General features: G+C 37.9%; 1 protein-coding gene across 3 annotated transcripts in view; it reads right to left on the bottom strand.

Annotated features, from left to right (window-relative positions):
- The window catches only part of CTNNA1 (catenin alpha 1), a 180,059-nt gene that overhangs the window by 105,262 nt on the left and 55,213 nt on the right, over positions 1–19,584 (bottom strand). For 2 of the 3 annotated variants that reach the window (XM_047850765.1, XM_047850769.1), the window contains 4 exons: positions 15,872–16,038; positions 14,999–15,118; positions 6,614–6,883; positions 3,489–3,692 (listed from right to left, as the gene is read on the bottom strand). In XM_047850765.1, coding sequence (XP_047706721.1) covers positions 3,489–3,692; positions 6,614–6,883; positions 14,999–15,118; positions 15,872–16,038 — 761 coding nt within the window. Of the gene's footprint in view, positions 1–3,488; positions 3,693–4,279; positions 4,297–6,613; positions 6,884–14,998; positions 15,119–15,871; positions 16,039–19,584 lie in introns of those variants that run through there. The other variant, XM_047850775.1, reaches the window with a different exon arrangement.

The raw sequence follows: 19,584 nt of genomic DNA, 5'->3' as shown, positions 1-19,584 counted from the left end.
CCACCAGAGGAGTTTCTCTGCCATTGGAACCACCTGAGGAACTTTTAAAAATACTGTCACCTGGACCTCAATTCAGTGACTCTGATTTAAATGGGGTATAACCTACACATCAAGATTTCTTTTAGAGTTCCTCAGGGATTCTAATGTGCATCCAAAATTCAGAATCACTGCCACAGAGTTTGGAAAACCAATGGAACTTACTAAGTGGCAACACAGGATGAAGAAGCAAGACTAGAGACTATAGCAAGATTATATTTTATCTATAAAAATAGTGACTAGCAAAAATTGTCATTATTATACATGCTCTATAGAGACCCTCTCAAAAGGAAATGATCAGTGCATCATTCCTCCTTTTACACAGTGCCCAGCACTCGACTTTGCATGTGACACATACTCAGTATGAACAGAGTGATAGGCAGACACTGTCAGTTATTGTTACCAAAGGTTCTATATGTTTTCGAAAGCTTCATAAATAAGCAAAATTATAATCCCAGTTGCTTCTGCTTCTTGCAGACCCTATTACTTACTAAGCTTTCAAATGTGCTTCACTGCCCTCTCCCCCAAGCCCCCCACCTCCACTTTATCTTCACTCCATCACTTTTGACAGCACCTAGCCTGCTCAAGGTTACATGAGTCAATACAAAGGAACTAAATATTTTATCTTTAAGAAAAATATGCCCAGAGACAATCTTCTAAAATATAATCTGAATCTCAGGGTGACTGAGTGGCTCAGTTTGTTGGGCATCTGACTTTGGCTCAGGTCATGATCTCACGGCTTGTGAGTTTGAGCCCCGCCTGAGTCTTGGTGCTGACAGCTCAGAGCCTGAAGCCTGCTTCAAATTCTGTGTCTTTCTCTCTGCCCCTCCCTTGCTCATTCTCTCTCTGTCTCTCAAAAATAAATAAACATTTAAAAAATTTAAAAAATAATAAATAAAATAAAGTATAATCTGAATCTCAAGATAATATCTTTCTAAATATCCACCATGATCTTTAAATTTAAGCCAAACAAAGATCATTGTTCTAGTTTTCTGTACATAATAAAATGTTATTATGTAAGAGTGATGTTATAGTCTTCAGGTCTTCAAGTATAAATGAGTGTTTCCTACGTTTACTTACATCCATAGCACAAACTGAAAATATTACTTGTATGACACTCTGGAGAGAAACTAGAAGGTTACTCACGACCAGAGACAACTAGCCCAAGATCCAACCAACCCCAAGACTCAAGGGATCATTAGGAAGCTCTCATATGCAGAATGGTTAGGAAGCTCTCATATGGAGCAGTAAGAACAAACTTACCACATAATTCTTCCCCCCCAAAGACTGTTTTCAAAGTGTTTTCCTAATCATAACTGCATTAGATTTTTTTTTTTTTTTTTACCACTACTGTACTACATGTGATAGCAGATAACTGATCCACACACATACCCGGAGTCCGTTGTTTCCCTGTTTAAAACTTTTTAAAAAAATTTTTTAAGTGTATTTATTTTGAGAGAGAGAGAGAGAGAGCAAACGGGGGAGGTGGAGGGGCAGAGATAGAGAGGGAGAGAGAGACAGAATCCCAAGTCATACTGTCAGCACAGAGCCCAATGCAGGCTGGAACCAACATACTGTGAGATCATGACCTGAGCTGAAATCAACAGTGGGACACTTAACCAACTGAGCCATCCAGGCGCCCCCATTTAAAACTCTTACTATCATGAACCATTCTTCAAATTATCCATTTTTTTACATTTTCTGATTTTCAAACTTAGATAAGGTTTTTTAAATGTGCATCACATTTTCACTATGACTTATCAACTGCTTTTTCCATTTGATTTAACTAAGCCTCTAATCTCATTTTTCTGAGGTAGACTGCATATGATCAAAACATGGCAATGGCTTAAAAAATTCAATATGCTTCACTAATTTCACAATATGGTAGAAACAAGATAAACACACTAAGGCATTCATCCTCCCCCTAGGAACTCCATCATGACCCACTATTATACGTTCACTTAAATAGGCATATAAGTGAACAAATAAGATGTACAGCAAATGAATAAATGAGAAAGTATCAAGACCTTTCCCTGAAAAGCATTAAACAGGCAAAAATCACTAGTAAGAGCCAGTTTGTATTGTTCTTTTTCCCTTTAAAATGATTTTATATAAATTTTATTTAATTTATTCCTTTCCTGCAACAGTAAATATTGGGTACAAGGTATAAATTACAATAACTCCAAGTGTTAAACAACTGGAATTGAAGTATTAAAGGAAATAGGAAGATAATGACAACAGAAAGAAAAATTAGTAGATACAGTATTACCTAATGGAAAAAATTTTTTACAGCACTGCTTTTTTTTTTCTATTTTTTAACAGCACCAGTTTTTAAACACAAACCTTAAAAATTCAAAATTACTACTCAGTTTGCCTAATACAGCTCTAGTTGGTAATTACCTAGTCTTATGACATTCTATACGGTTCATGAAAAAAATTCCCAACTATAAATATTTTCACCATTCCTTTTTGCCCAAAATTAGATGGCCACCTAGATGTGATAATGGAAATTTTGAGGATACTGAAGGCCATTATCCTTAGGACATGGGGGCTGAAATATTTAGTGTTTAAGCAACACAATGTCAGCAACTTACTTCCAAATGTTTAATAGAAAAAAATGTTATATGTATGTATATATCTATAGAAATACACCATACATTTATATACACAAACATACACATGTATCTAAATAATAACTAATGAATCTAGATAAAAAATAGGTTTTCACTCTATGATTTTCACAAGTTAAAAATTTTTCAATATGAAAAGTTGGGAGAGGCACTTGCATGGCTCAGTCAGTTGGGTGTCTGACTTCAGCTCAGGTCCTGACCTCACAGTTCATGGGTTCAAGCCCCACGTCAGGCTCTGTGCTGACAGATCGGAGTCTGGAGCCTGCCTGAGATTCTGTGTGTGTCTGTGTGTGTGTGTGTGTGTGTCTCTCTTTCTCTCTCTCTGCCCCTCCCCCACTCACTCTGTGTGTGTGTGTGTGTGTGTGTGTGTGTGTGTGTGTGTGTGTGTGTGTGTCTCTCTCTCTCTCTCTCTCTCTCAAAAATAAGTATTTTTTTAAAAAGATGGGGAACACAGAACCCCGGTTATTTATGCATTCCTTGAAAATTCTGCCCCACTGTAAAGGGTCACGGAGCCAAGAACATACTTGTCATTTTTAGTTAAAACATCTCAGATCCAGGGGTGCCTGGGTGGCTCAGTTGGTCAAGCATCTGACTTTGGCTCTGGTCATGATCTCACAGTTCAAGCCCCACATCGGGCTCTCTGCTGACAGGTCAGAGCCTGGAGCTTGCTTCATATTCTGTGTCTTCCTCTTTCTCTCTCTGCTCCCACCCCTCTCTCTCAAAAACAGACAGACATTAAAAAAAAATTTTTTTTAAACATCTGAGATCCAGCATCTGTTATGAAAAACACCTCTTACTTCAAAGAAAAATCCGAATACTCACATTACCCATGTACTCTGAGAGCAAGTCCTGCAGGGCCTGGCGGACAGCATTACACTCTGCCACAATTCTCTCACGCCGGTCATCACGCGTGCAAGACGAGTCAGCCATCAGGGCAGCCCCACTGATGATGCTCTCTAGGCGCTCCTCCAGGGAAGGCCTAAAGCGCTCCTCACTGAAGCTCAAGGGATCCACAATGATTTGTTTCTGCAGAGAAAAGTGTTATTGAATCTTAGTGCTCATTTCTGTTCCCTCTATTATTCAAGAAGGTGAGGAAAGTATTGATCAGAAACATCAAGATTTAATACAAAAACTCCCAATGCCTAAAAGAAAGTTATACTTCTTGGTAGATGAGAGACATACAAGTTGCCCTATGGTAGTTCTCAAAGGAACTGGAAGCAATACTTCCAACTGAATGGGGCCTAGGTAAGATCTACCACAAATGCAAATATAAATTATGCCAGCATAAAAATCATGTTCATGCTACTGAATCTGAACATCTACATGTCAGCTTACACATTATTAGTGAAGTTACCAAATGAGAACTGCAAGGAAAATAAGTTAGCTCTCTTTTCCTTTTCTACGTAGAGTATAAAACTGCTCCATGACATTAGCCAAACTATTTCACAGCAGAAAAACAATAAAAACAGAACGACTCTATCCTCAAAGTTTGAGAAAGAGATGCATTTACAATCAATCCCAATCTATTTTCCTCATCTTATACATCTCATCTAACTGCATAAATAATGCAGTCAAATTTATCCTGTTATGTCTAAATTAGAGGCTTTCTTTACCTAAAGGCTTCCAGCTGATCTGTGAGAGATGATAACAATCCATCCCAACAAAGCCACCCTGTGAAGTATAACTGCCCCAGTAAGAAGAAATCCTCACTGTTTCCTCTTCACTCCCCCCCACTCCACTTAAATCCAGCTTTACCAGTGATGCATGAGGTGAGGTCACAAGCAAGCTTTAAGTACAAGGTCAAACATCAATACCCCAAGGACAGCAGCTACTGGCCTCCCTCCAACTTTTCCACTTGATACAATTTATTCTGACACTGGTAAATGTCTGTGCAAATATTTTGCATTTAACTTTTTTTTATAGGGACTATTCTTATACACTCATTTCAAGTTAAATGCCAAGTTTTTTCTTTAAAAAAGCTTGCCCTTTGCCAGTAAGTATACATCTATTTCTTCTTTCCCTTCCCAAGAATCATCAGTTTCAAAACTGAAAATGCAATGCCTCAAGTTCATTATTAACCTACATTTTAACTGATATTTTTCTTTTTTACTGTGTATTCAAAACTGAATACACAATGCCTTCTGACCAACAGGAATGAAGAATGAATCGTGATAGAATTTTAATAGAGTCACTGAGCTGCAACAGGCTTATGATCATTTCGTCCAACCCCCTCATTATATGAAGTTTCACTCTAGCCCTAAGAGGTCAAGTGGGCTCTGGCAGTTACTACTCAAGTTAGGGCAAAATGTAATCCTTAGTGCCTTCAAAGAGGCCAATACCTAAAACTGCCAAATTTGAGGGGGATGGAAAAAAGTGCCAATAAATTATAAGATGCATGGTAAATATTTGCTATAATGTCATTTAATGTTTAAGGCTCCAGGGTAAAAAGTCAGTTCTAACACCATGATCTGTAGAATAAACACTGTCTTTACGATTTATGAAGTCTTAAATCAGCCATGTACAGCAGCAAGGATCAGTTGCCCAAGCCAAAGTAAAAGGTGAGACAAAGTAAGGAAAGTTAAAGGCAAGGAAAAACTTTAAAACAAAATGCACTCCATTATATAGACTCTATATTTCAAAGTATTCCTACTTATGAAAAGATGCTGGCCACAGGCTAGTCAATTTTCTCCTATGTTAATTAAAAAAATAGAGGCACCTGGGTGGCTAAGTCAGTTAAGCATCCTGACTCTTAATTATAGCTCAAGATCATGATCTCAGTTGTGAGTTCAAGCCCTGCATCGGTCTCTGCATTGACAGTGTGGAGCCTGCTTGGGATTCTCTCTCTCCTCTCTCTCTGCCCCTCTCCCACTCATAATCTCCCTAAATCAATCAATTAATTAATTAATTTTTATTATATTTGTTAAATATTTATAATTATTAAATATTTATTAAACTTATTTGTTTGTTTATAAAAATGTAGGGGTGCTTGGGTGGTTCAGCCGGTTAAGTGTCCAACTTTGGCTCAGGTCATGATGTCACGGTTGGTGACTTCAAGCCCTGCGTCATAATCTGTGCTGACAGCTCAGAGCCTGGAGCCTGCTTCGGATTCTGTGTCTCCCTCATTCTCTGTCCCTCCCTTGCTTGTGCTCAGTCTCTCTCAAAAATAAAAAAATAAATATTTAAAAAAACAATTTTTTTTAATGTAACCCAACCAGTTGGCTTAAAAAAAAAAAAAAAAAAAAAAAACAAAACACCTTAAAAAAAAAAATCTTAAACTGCTGCCATCTGCTGGAAGCCATGAGGCATTGTGGGTAGAAGTTTTTGAAAAAAACACAAAACCCACCAAAAGAATTAAGGTTAGAGTTGATACACAGAACAGTGTGCACACAGAATGCATACAAAGAACAGACCCACGGCACCAACCATAAAAGATAATTATATGGAATTATGCTAAGAAAGTATTTTAGGCCCAAATTTCCTTCTACTTGATTAAATTTTGTGATTATTGAGAAGTATATCATCTAGGCACACAAGGACAACATTGAAGATACTCTGTGGTAATCACTTATGATGTATCTGTGGGCTCCAGGACAGGAGAGTCTACATACACTTTGCCTCTGTATCTCAGAGAGCTTTCATCTACCAAAAGGTTAAAATCTTGGGTGAAATCAACCAAACTCCTATCTTCAACAGAGAATGATCGGATAGGACATGTAAGTTACATAAAAGAATTCATAACTTTAACACAAAAGAAAAAGAACAAGAAAAACGTTGTAGGCCAAGTCAGATCAAACTGACTGAAGATTTCTAAAATTTCTTTTGACATAGATTACAAATCTAAGTAGAAATTGAACTTTCATCAGAAACCTTGATCACATTTCCCTAGAAGTCTCTTAACTTTGGGTAGATGGTCGAGAACCTGATGTTTCTTCCCAAGTGTAACTTACATCAAAGTTATTGAGCGCGTAAGCCAGTTCTCCTCCTCCTCCACCCTGGTGCTGGGAAGCATCGTCTGATGCAGTGGCCTGGGCTGCATTGGAAATGCCTGTGACCGCCTGCTGCAGCTGCTTATATATCAGGTCTCTGTTAGCCTTATAGGCTGCAACATCAGGGTGCTGGAGGCATGCCTGGGACGCAGTATAGAGGATCGGAACATTTTTCTGCAGGATTCCTCTGGCTGCAGCCATCTGATCACGATGGCCCACATCTTTCAGTTCCTATAAGAGGAAAACAAGAAATTGGAGCAGTCTTTATATGGGTTGTAATCATAAAAAAACTTGTCAGTAAATGCTGAAAAGTTAAGAATTTCTACTAATTAGACACAATACTTTCATTAACAGTTTAGCTTCATAACAAAGGAGGCAGCCTGGGTCAGTACATAGAGTTCAAACTTTTCCAAACCAGACACTTCTGAATTTGAATCTCCAGCTCTACTTTTACCTGGCTATTGTGATCTTATTTAAAATTCCCATCCTCAGGGCACCTGCCTGGCTCTGTCATTAGAACATGAGACTCTCTTTATCTCTAGGTTCTAAGTTCAAGCCCCACGGTGGGTGTAGAGATTACTTAAAAATAAAAATCTTTAAAAATAGAATAAAATAAAATCCCCATACTCAGTTTCACCTTCTGTAAAACAGGAACATAATATATTTGTCTTCTAACTGTCCTGAGGATCAAATGGGATAATGCATGTAAGCCACCTAGCATAGCACTAACTAAAAATCAAAGCACAAAATTGACTAGGCACCTTCATCACAACTACATAAAGTTGTGTGTACCTATTCCAACCAAATTAGAAAAATCATTCAAATACACATTTAAATAGGGTAAGATTTAGTTTGAATACTTGTCATTAAGTCACAAAAGTTCATTATAAGAGTTTTGTTAATTTGGGCTGGGACACCACAGAGGTACATGAACTATGCAAACCAACTAGGTGAGGATGCGCCAAGCTGTTCTCTTAAGTACACAACTCCCCCGCCCCACTCCCCATCCCAGAGATGGCCTTAGGCATAAAGTTGAGACTCAAGTGCTCCATGACTTTAATCCGAAAGGTTTTTATTTGATTGTCTGGGGCATCTGGGTGGCTCAGTCATTTGAGAACATTCTACTCTTGATTTCAGCTCAGGTCATGATCCCAGAGTCCTGGGATTCAGACCCGCATCAGATTCTGTACTGAGTGTGCAACTTGCTTGAGATTCTCTTTCTCACTCTGCCCCTCTCCTCTCCTCACACATTCTTTTTCTCAAAAGGTTTCCATTTTATTGTAATACTTTATACACATGCAGTCTTAAGTGAAAATGTCCTTTTCAATTTCCTCTACACCATAATTATAATCCACAGTTTAAACAAATTTGAGATTCCTAGCATGGTTCTTACTACTGGCACCTATTAAGCTGAGTGGATATACTAAGTGACAAATAAGTGATACCAAATAAGTGACAAATAAGCAAGATAGGAAGAGGATATTTCTGGTATCCCATTATTACCCAAAGTGCTCAGGAGGAGAGGGAGAGACTTAAGTCTTTAGTAAGTATTTATTACCACCACAAAAGAGAATTAGAAGTGATAACACTAACTGACCACCTGATCTGTTCTATTTTACCTGTGAATAGAATTCTAATGTTAATTACACCAACTAAACCCTACAGTACAAATTTAAATGTTTTAAAAGAGTATTACATGTGTAAACAGTAAGAGAAAATTAACTAAGAAAGGCCAAAGTCAATAACTCAATTTGAAGTCTGACTTAGCCATTTAATGGCTCATCTTTTTAGATGAGTTCCTAATTAAGCATTAGAGACATCTAAGTGGTTTCTTTTTTCTGATACTTCATTTCACTATATATTTTAGGTTTGCATCTTTACTCAAACCTTGTATAATATGACAGCTTACTTTTCTTCCTAGAGTTCTTTTCTCATTTGGAATCTGAATTGCAAGTAATTGCTCACAGCACTCCAAATGGCAACATACTCAGAAACAGGACCCTATGGATTTATTAGAGAATCAGTGATCATTTCAAGATTCAAGCAATGACAGGGGGCTAAGGCTAACCATTAAGTTAAAACAGATGGTGGGTACATTCTATGTGGCATTTTCTAAATGCCTGGCCATCACCACAACCTCAGAGACTCTGAAGTCTTCTAGGGAGGCATTTGCATCTAAGTACTTATATCGTGCTCTGTTTTATAAAATGCTTTGCAATTAGCTTTGGAATTCTTCCCTAAGTATCTATAACCTAGATCAGTACAGTCTCTTACAAAGGTTACCAAAGACACTTGTGGTGACCTAAAGTTAATAGATGCCAGAATTACTATTCAACACTTGACTTTCCTAAAGCCCCTGCCTGGCCTGGTATGAGAACTTCTACCTTTCTAAAGACTAGAGTAGGTACAGTATTCAGAAACAGGACCCCATGGATTTAGAGAACTGATGATCACCTCAAGATTCAAGCTATGACAAGGGGCAAGGGCTAACCATTATGCTTAAGCAGCTGATGCACATGTTGTGTGTGGCATTTTCTACACATCTTGTCCTCATCACAGTTTATGCCTGAGAGATTTCTATTTACCAAGTAAGGGGGATATATTTTAACCTATGATGAAAATGACAACTATATATCATCATTTGTTCTAACTGCTAAAGTGTTCAGCTTTCTCTCAAGAACTACTTTTGTCTTAGTACAAAGAAACTAGATTTTGTTAAGTAAACATAGGAAAATGGGCACTATCATAAGGCAGCACTATTTACTATTATAAGAATAATAATCAATCTCAAGTATTATTTTCAAAATATGTAACAGTGATAAGTAATCTGGATTGGTGGAAAAAAATGAGCTATTAAGGAATATAATAGATTACCTATGAAATCAGAGTCCCTTGGTCTACTTTAGCCAATTTTTCCCAAACTTTATCAATCCAATTGTGTTTCAAGCACACTCAGGAGCAAACAGAAAACATGAAGAAGAAATGACTGCTTTCAATGTGATTTCAACTAACCATCACATGCATCACATGCAGTGACCAAAAAATAAAAGCTTACTTCTAAGTAATCTATAGCACTCCTTCTACCCAAGAGCTGGAAATTCAAGTACAAGTTTCCTCTCATTTCCCTCTTTATATTGTTAATATAAAATTGTACCCATAGACACATGTGATCAGATGTCTTCTCTTGAATTCAAACAACTACACTTAAAGAAAAGGTCCATAGGCAAACCCAGCTAGTCCATATTCATTTACACAAAAAATTCATTACTATCCATTACCACTGTGTCTGTTCAAGTTTTCAGGAAAAAAAATCATTAAAGTCAGAGTTCAGAGACTAGGTAAGAAGCATTACGTTTTTACCAAATGCCTCAACAAGTTCTAGTACCTGGGTGGGTGGAACATCCACCACCCAGTACTTGGTAAACATGCAGGTACTCCTTCTCTATCAGACTAAGAGACAGAACTGACCACAGGAGGCACATGCAGTTCTCCTCACAGGGACTAAGGTCAGTGCTGGCCCATCCCCACCTCTGCCATCTATTTTACAGTAAAAGAAGAGCCTGCAGTCTAAAGGAAATTCAACACTTATAGTGAGCAAATTATATTCCAGCCCAAGAAAATAACAGATTAGAACCACATTTAGAATCCCATTCCAGGATGGATGTGCAGTACAGCAAAGTGGCTTATTCACTTGTTCATTAAATATTTAGTAAACACTACCATATCCAAGCAATATTCTAAGCACCAGGGATTGTAAAAGCCATTTGAACAGACAAAATCTCTGCCCCTGGAGGCAGACAGCCTGGATTAAAAACCTGGCTCCAATTCTGACTAGATGAATGACCTTGCCACGTTATTTAACCTCCCTGTACTCCAGTTCTTTGATCTATAAAGATGAGTATAGTTGGTTAAGTGTTCAACTCTTGATTTTGGCTCAGGTTACGATCTCATGTCAAGAGATCAAGCCACTCATCTGGCTCTGAGTGATAGCGGAACCTGCTTTGGATTCTCTACCTCTCTCACTGCCTCCCACACACTCGTGCTTGTGTACTTTCTCTCAAAAATAAGTGAATGAACATCTTTTTAAATGAGTATCTATCAATTACAGCATCTACCTTATACTATTCTGTGAAGATTAAATGAATGTGTGTTTATAAAGGGTTTATAACAGTGTGTAGCACAGAGTAAACACCTTTTTAGAGTTACTCACTATTATTTTCAGCAACATCCTTACCACCACCACACCATGCTCCAGAAAAACATTAAGGAGAAAAAGGTAAACTCCAAAGAGCCTCCAGACCTTAGGAGGTTTAGCATTTCCTTGGTGGGGGGTTGCTGCTTAAATGATATAAGGGACGCTAAAGGAGCTAGTATATACATCACACCCAAATACTGCTCTTGAGGAAATACCCCTTTTCTGGACTCGGGCTGTCTGCAAAGATAAGAGGTTCAATGAGAAGCTTAATTATTACATATCATGCCTGAGCAGAGAAGACGTTAAAGGTGAAAACAGTCTAGGGGCTACGCATATAGCAGGAGAGGAATTCTGCCAGAAAACACACAGTGTGAAAAACTGTTACCAGTTACTGAAGGAGAACACTGGGCAACATCCAAAAGGAATAATGAAGTTTCTACCAGGCTGGGACCTTAGGATAAAATGAGTAGCAATTTAATTCCCAAGAAAAGCACTAGTTTATAGGAATATACACCACCAAGACCCAGGTCCTACAAAAGACTATTTTATCAACAGGAGGCACAAAGAAGCCCATGGCCAACTTACTCAATGGATTCTACTGCAGAAAGCCACAGTTGGAAGGTTAAAGAATTAGGCCCAATTAAAACTACAAATGACCAGGACATACTACAAAACCCAAGACAAACTTTAAAATGGAAACATGTATCAATCAAGGTACAACAGAAAACAGCTGGTACAATCAAACTAATTCAAAGACGTTTTAGGGACTCTGCTACAAAGGTATAAGGAAAGTACAGGGAAACCACAAGGCTGTTAGGTCACTTAGGCCTGAAGAAACAAGGAGGCAACAGTTACCAGAATCCAGGGAGCAAGGTGTGTGGAGAATACCACCCAACAGGGGCTATGACTTTAGCCACCCAGAGCAACAAGCAGGGTGGGAGCCAGGGGAATACCCCAGCCTCTATCTCCTATCTCCTCTGATCTCCTACTGATGCTACCACTGGCCAAACCCAACCAGGACTAGAGGGCAAAGAAGCCCTGGAGGCTGTCCTGACAGGTCAGATCCCTGGGGCAAAGAACAGGATGAACAAGGGTAGAAAACAGATATGGAGAGGCAAACAGAAAACCATTCAGCATGTTAAATAATAACTTCAAGATTTTAATTACATCTTATTTCAGAAGTATTTGAAATTTACTACTTTTTTTTTTTTTTAATACATCAGGGATTATGTTTAAGGAACTCTTCATGTATTCATGGCACACAGAATTAAAAAGTCAAGCAGCATTGGGACACCTGGATGGCTGGGTAGGTTGAGCATCCGACTCTGGATTTCAGCTCAGGTCATGATCCCGTGGTTGTGGGATCAAGCCCTCTGTTGGGCTCTGTGTTGGCAGCGCATAGCCTGCTTGGGATTCTCTCTCTCTCTGCCCCTCCCCTGCTCATGAGCATGTATTCTCTCTCTCTCAAAATAAATAACCATTAAAAAGAAAAAAAGTCAGGCAGCATTACTCTTCAGTAAGTTTTTCCAATAGCATACAAAGGTCTGGACTATCATTGTGTTCTATCTCAAGAACAACATCAATTTACCTATTCTACCATTTTGCAAAGATAGGCAATATAGTGTCAGTCTAAATTTTCTCACTTTCCTCAAATAATAAGCCTTCATAAACCAAAATCAGACTAGGCATTATGACTGTGGGACTATTCACCAAACTTTATTTTTTAAGTATAACTAACATTTATTTCATGTATTTAAATGAGAATTTAGGGGCACCTGGGTGGCTCAGTCAGTTGAGCATCCAACTTTTCATTTCAGCCCAAGTCATGATTTCATGGTTCATGAGATCGAGCCCCAAGTCAGGCTCTGTGCTGACAGTGCAGAGCCTGCTTAGGATTCTCTCTCTCCTTAATCCCCTCCCCACTTCCTTCTCTTTCTCTTTCTCTCTCTCAAAATACATAATAAATTAAAAATGTTCATACTTTTTTTTAAATAAAATGAAACAAAAACAAAAAAACAAATGAGAATTTACATCAAAAACATTAAATAAATTGTAAACATAATTGGTCCAGCATGGATATTTATGGAATTACCATACCACAAAACAAGTTTTTAAAATCAATGAGGCCCAACGAAAACAAAAAAACTTATTTGTGATTTATTTGATGGAGACATAAGCCAACACAGGAATAAATGATAAAAACAAACTATGTCTACATGAACTAAATTACTTAGGCAATATACCAAATCTAGGTATATTATAATGTCTAATATTAAGTAATGGAAATGTAAAACCAGGATCTCATATGTGCAAATTCAGTCTGATCATAACCTAAGCTTGAAATATGGTCCATAATCATATTAAATACTTTACATACATTACTTAATTTAATCTTTTCAATCCTATGGGGTAAAGATTTTATACTATTATACTACTGAAAGTTACTAAGAAGTATGCAAAGCTGAGACTGGCATATATTGGACATTTACAGTACTGACTCCATTTTCCTCACACGTGTCAGAGCCCTTTTTGGGTGTCCCTGTCCTGAAGAAAGATACTCTCATCCCAGACCAGAGGGGAGATCTTTGTCACAGAGTCAGACATAACAACTGATTTCTTCTCACTCATAATCAGTGAAGAATGGGTATGTTACAAAATTCAGATTTAGGGCAAATCTGTTAAGGGCTTCTAGATCACTTGCTTCTAAAAAAGACCTATGGAAGAAACAGTTTTTTGTTTTTTGTTGTTGGTGGTTTTTTGGTGTTTTTTTTTTTTTTTTTTTTTTTTGCTTGCTGGACATAGTGATCTGTACAAATACCATGCCCAGAGCTTCTACAGCCATCCAGTACCAGGGACAGTGAACACTGCAGTGCTGGAAAAGGTCAAGAACCTGGATCCATGATGATACTTGCAAAACCTTTTATCTTAGCTACCTCAAAATCACACCTAATTTGGGACTTCTGATTAGTAAGAAAATAAATCCCCCATTGTTCAAGCAGTTTTGGAGCTGTGTTTTCTGAACTGCAGCATGAAATATCCTAACTGATGCAAGTATTAGCAAATGATAACAAGAATTTATCTTTTCAGGGCTTTATGAAAAAGCACAAGCCTGATCAGAACTATGGAAATTTTAAGAAACTGAATGGTGACATGTGCATCTGCCCTAGAGCACATACTGCATTCAACAGGAAGACCATAGAGAAGACTTAAAGCACCTTAAAAGCCAAAACACCAAAAGGATAGCAAAGCTTGGAAAAATAAGAACAATGATCCAGGAGCACACAGGTCGCTCAGTCAGTTAAGCGTCCGACTCGTGATTTCGGCTCAGGATATGATCTCACAGTTGGTGAGATCATGATGGGCTCTGAACTGAGAGCATAGACTGCATGGGATTCTCTCTCTCCCTCTCTCTCTCTCTGAACCTCCCTCTTCTGCACCTCAAAAAGAAATAAACTTAAAAAAAAGAAGAAGAAGAAGAAGAAGAAGAAGACTGATCCACATGCCACACAACACAAATTCATAACACTAAGGAAACTATTAAGAACGATTTATAAGAAATAACTTGGAAAGTGACCAAACATGGGGGGAGAGCACTGATAGTTTCTGATATGCCAGTAATTCCAATACGTTTCAACTGGCTTATGGTTTTTAAAAATCTGAATTACACTCCAATGCCAACTGAAGTTAATCCTTGAAGGCACGTAACAAAGTCCTTATCATCTGTCCAGACACCAAGTTATTTAAAGCACAATTTTAAGGGGCCCTTGGGTGGCTCAGTCAGTTAAGCATCCAATTCTTGGTTTCAGCTCAACTCATGATCTCACAGTTTGTGGGTTCAAGCCCTGCAATGGGTTTCTCTTTCTCTTTCTCTTTCTCTCTCTCTCTCTCTCCCCCCTTCTCCCCCACTCTCTATCTCTCAAATAAACTTTAAAAAAGTTTAAAGCACAATCTTCACAAGAATTAAAATAGAAGCATAACATAAATGCAACTTAACACAATAGTGACAGGATACTTCACAAATTAAATGTTTTAATGGAACTATACTGTCAGAGGGTGGTAATTGTACCTTCAGAAAACTCAGGTTAAAATCACTTTTTCCCACAAGATAATAATATAAACAATTTTAATATGTCCCCAAATCATGACAATACCTGTTGCCTTTTGGCTGCCATAATGTTCAGCTTATCCACTTCAGGTTTCAGGGCTTTATACTGTATTCCTAGGTCTTGTTCAGTGCCAGCATTCCTCAGTTTCAAGATACCATCTTCCACCTATAAAACACACTCCTAAATAAAAAAATTCTAAACAATACAAATATGTATATAAAAAAGATCTATAACATTTTATTCCTTTTAACGGTTCCTCAGCAATCCAAACTCCCTCTTCAGTTTACATGACCCTCAAACATTTGAGCAGTTACTACATGGGAATTTTATGGGAAGTGGGAAGAAGAGCAATATACCGTGCTATCTAAAACAATACAATTTAGGGGCATGTGGGTGGCGCTCAAGGCATCTCACTTCAGCTCAAGTCATGATCTCATGGTTTGTGAGTTCGAGCCCCACATCAGGCTCTGTGCTGACAGCTCAGAACCTGGAGACTGCTTTGGATTCTGTCTGTCTGCACTCTCTCTCTCTCAAAAATAAATATAAATAAATAAACAAACAAACAAATAAATAAATAAAAATAAAACAATACAATTTAAACTATCTTGGTTTCTCAACTCTGGAACTCTACTGGTACAAGGAAATGCTTAATCACTACTGCAGAGAGAAGGAGTCAAAACATTATCTTTGCTACATGTTCTGCATCAGAATGAAGACTAAAGAGAATCATAGCGCTATCCGTATGAGATACACCTAGAGTAGAGAAGGAAATGGAAACGAAAGGAAAACATGCCTGGTGCACTTGGGTAAACGAAGGTCAAAACCAAACCAAATTCTAAGGAATGCTGAATTAAGCATGGCCAGCAGCAGCCTCACTGTGATGGAGAGAACAAATTACAGACACAGGCCTGTACTTACAACTTTCAGCTGAACAAGTAATTTGTAGACATCTGCCATGTCAGCCAAAATAAGCAGCCGGGTAACAGCAGAGAGCAAAGCTCGAGCTGCCCGAACCATGTTGCCACGCTTCACAGAAGAGCAGGGATCATCTGCAAACTCTCCCGCAGCAGTCTTCATCAAATCACCTGTTTTACATCATGAAAAAACAAACTCATCAGAAATGAACCAAATAACTGGTCTATATTTAAAAAAATTACAATAAAAATAGTTCAAACCTTACACAGTCCATGCACAGAATTTAAGGGCTCCCGTTTTTATTGTTTTGTTTTCTTTTGTTTGTTTTACAGCAGTCACTAAGAAAAGCACCCTTGCATACTGTTGGTAAAAACACACTCTCTGGAAAGTGATTTGGTGCTATAGATAAAAAGCCTTAAAAACACTCCTTTCCAGGGCATCTGGGTGACTCAGTTAAGCATCCAACTATAGATTTCAGCTCAGGTCATGATCTCACAGTTTGTGAGATAGAGCCCCACATTAGGCTCTACGCTGACAGCACAGTCTGCTTGGGATTCTCAGTCTCCTATCTCTGTCCCTCCCCTACATGCACATGGGCTCTCGAACGTGCGCTCACTCTCTCTCTCTCTCTCCCTCAAAATGAATAAACATTAAAAGGGGGAGGGATCTTTAAAAAACAAAACAGCTCCTTTTCAGAAAGGAGCATTATAAGTATCCTAAGGAGAAAAAATAAAAAAGATGTGAGAAAAAAAAAAAAAAGGATCTAATGTGATCCACCCTCACATCTACAGAATGGTACAGAAATACAGCAACTATTATGTATGACCACCACACTTCATTAACCATCTCACCAGTATATGAAAAGTCAGACCGGAGTCAATGACTTATTCATTTTCCTCATACTAAAACCCTGACAACAACTCAAATACTCAACAATAAGCATCTAGTTAAGTCAATTATGGTACATTCTACAATTGACTGACTATTATGCAAATATTAACATATATATAAAAAAATGTTAATGTAGGGGCGCCTGGGTGGCGCAGTCGGTTGAGCGTCCGACTTCAGCCAGGTCATGATCTCACGGTCCGTGAGTTCGAGCCCCGCGTCAGGCTCTGGGCTGATGACTCAGAGCCTGGAGCCTGTTTCCGATTCTGTGTCTCCCTCTCTCTCTGCCCCTCCCCCGTTCATGCTCTGTCTCTCTCTGTCCCAAAAATAAATAAAAACGTTGAAAAAAAAAAAATTAAAAAAAAAAATTAAAAAAAAAATGTTAATGTATATAATGAAACCATAAGCATAAAGAAAAGAAAATGATAGATGTAGCCTGTTTAAAAAAAATGAGAGAGAAAAGACAGGAATCAAAAGGCAAATAATAGTTATACTAGGTTACAAGCTTGCTCTTTACATTATGCTGTACTTATAAAAACATTTTCTATAACGAACAGGTATTAATATCCATAATTAAAAAATTAAGCTAAAAATATATGCAATATATTTTACCAAAGTTTCTAGGACTACCCATGGTTGGTTATAGTATCCAATCCTAAATTCAACAATATTAATAATTTATTTATAATGTTTCCTAGAAACTTGTAAAATAACTTACATTTTCATCACGTTTCTATTAATAATCATTTAAAGTGTATATTGTCCCTCTTTTCTTACAGCTCTAAGCAAATGGAGGGCCAGGACTGTGTCTGTTCCATCAGTTATTCGGACAGTGCCTGTTCATCAGTTATTCGGACAGTGCCTGTATAGGGACTATCTTTGGATTCCTAGGAAAGCAATTACTTCCTCCCTTGGCTGAATGTGTCCACTCCAGATTAAAGCCTAAAGGCCATACATTCTCACATCTCTTCCAGTAATATAAAAAAGTGCATTCTCAAGAAGCCTAGTTCTATCTAAAGAGTCTTACCAAATTTCTCCTATCAAATTTAGCTGTAGAATAGTACCTTAGAGGGGAAAAAGTTAAATTCACCCTCAGATTCATATAGTAATTGGGCTTAGAGCACAGTACAGTATTAAGAGTAAAGACAAGCTCTGCAAATATGTCAGGTAAGAAATAATCACAATGAAGAATTTCATAGTAAAAAAACTATCCTGAACCTAAGACACAGACACAGACAGATAATGACATATGGCAATGATGTGGATACGTAACATTAAAACTGTTATCTTATGATAACTAAAAATACTGAGCTCACTCATTCATTCATTCATTTATTCAACAAATATGAGCACCCACTATACATCAAAGTCTGACTTAAGTGCCAGTGATACAGCACCCAAGAAACAGCCCATGTCCTCATGGAACTCTAAAGAGGGAGGAAGACAGACAAGCAAACAATTAAAGGTAGATTAAGACAATATACCTAGATGCAACGGGCTCACAAATCAGGGAGTAATACAATACAATCAGAATTACAAAAGCCCCGTGGACAAGGTGCTACGGGGAGATTGTAGGAAAAGCTATTTATTCATGAAGAAGCTATCTCAAAAGCCTTGCAGAAAAAGGTATTTACCTTAAACAATATTAATATTAAATAAGAGATACTGGCTTATACAATAAGTAGAATTTCACTTATTTATTGAGAACTTGCTAACACTAAAACAAATCAACCACTAGGGATACAAAGCTGAACAAGACTATCTCTGCTTTCAAGTGGTTTACAATCCAGAAAAAAAAAGTGATCATGGCCACGGACATAAATTATGTGGCATTTTAACATACAAGCTTTAAGAAAAACATAAAAGTACACACAGTTTCAAAGGAAAAAGCACTAACAACCAGTGTTGAGGAAGAAGTGAAATGCCAGCAACAGTTTTATGGGAAACATGGTACTGTGAAATGGACTCTTCTCTCAAAGGACTGGAAGGATTTTTGGTGTTAAAATTGAGGGAGTCAGCATCTCAAGCAAAAGGAACAGCAACATTTGTGGTGCCTGGGTGGCTCAGTCAGTTAAGCGTCTGACACTTGATTTTGGCTCAGGTCATGATATTGCAGTTCTTCAGTTGGAGCCCCACGTCAGGCCCCATGCTGACAGTGCAATGCCTGCATGGGATCCTCTCTCTCTCTCTCCCTCTCTCTCTCTGCCCCTCCCCAGCTCGTGCTCTGTCTCCCTCTCTTCTCTCTTGTAAAAATAAATAAACGTGAAAAAAAAATTTTTTTAAGTTGAGACACACAGTAAGAAGGTGTATTTAGAGGCTGAGTCCTCCAGTTTAACTGGGAATTGAAGGATGTGTACAGAAGAAGCAGAAGATAGGGATGGAAAGTCCACAGACATAGTACAAAGAATTCCTGAGCCAAAGCAGGAAGTCAAAGTCATAGATACACAGAATTAACCTAACAAAAGTATATAAAATAAACCTGACCCCAGAGATGGGTCAGAAAGGCACAGTGAGAGCCCAAGAAAAGAATCTTAATAAATGATAAAGGCAAGGGTTAAATGATATAATAACCTTTGATTATAAACAGTGAGGAAAAAGAAATTTCCTCACTCTGACTTAAATGTTTCAAGCTGGGGCCACAGCACTGTATGATGATTTAAAAAAAAAAAAAAAAAAAAAAAGGTGGCACCTGAGACTGTGTATTTAGGAGTAGTGACGAAAACTCAAATGCATACATACAGGATCAATGGAAATGAATTAAGAATCCAGAAATAGAGTCAATTAATTTTCTACAAGGCTGCCAAGATCATTCAATGGGGAAAAATAGT

The sequence above is a fragment of the Prionailurus viverrinus genome, chromosome A1 (genome assembly GCF_022837055.1).
Source record: "Prionailurus viverrinus isolate Anna chromosome A1, UM_Priviv_1.0, whole genome shotgun sequence".
Taxonomy (NCBI): Eukaryota; Metazoa; Chordata; class Mammalia; order Carnivora; family Felidae; genus Prionailurus; species Prionailurus viverrinus.
The sequence above is the reverse complement of the archived record's forward strand: the minus strand, read 5'-3'. Positions and strand labels throughout refer to the sequence as shown.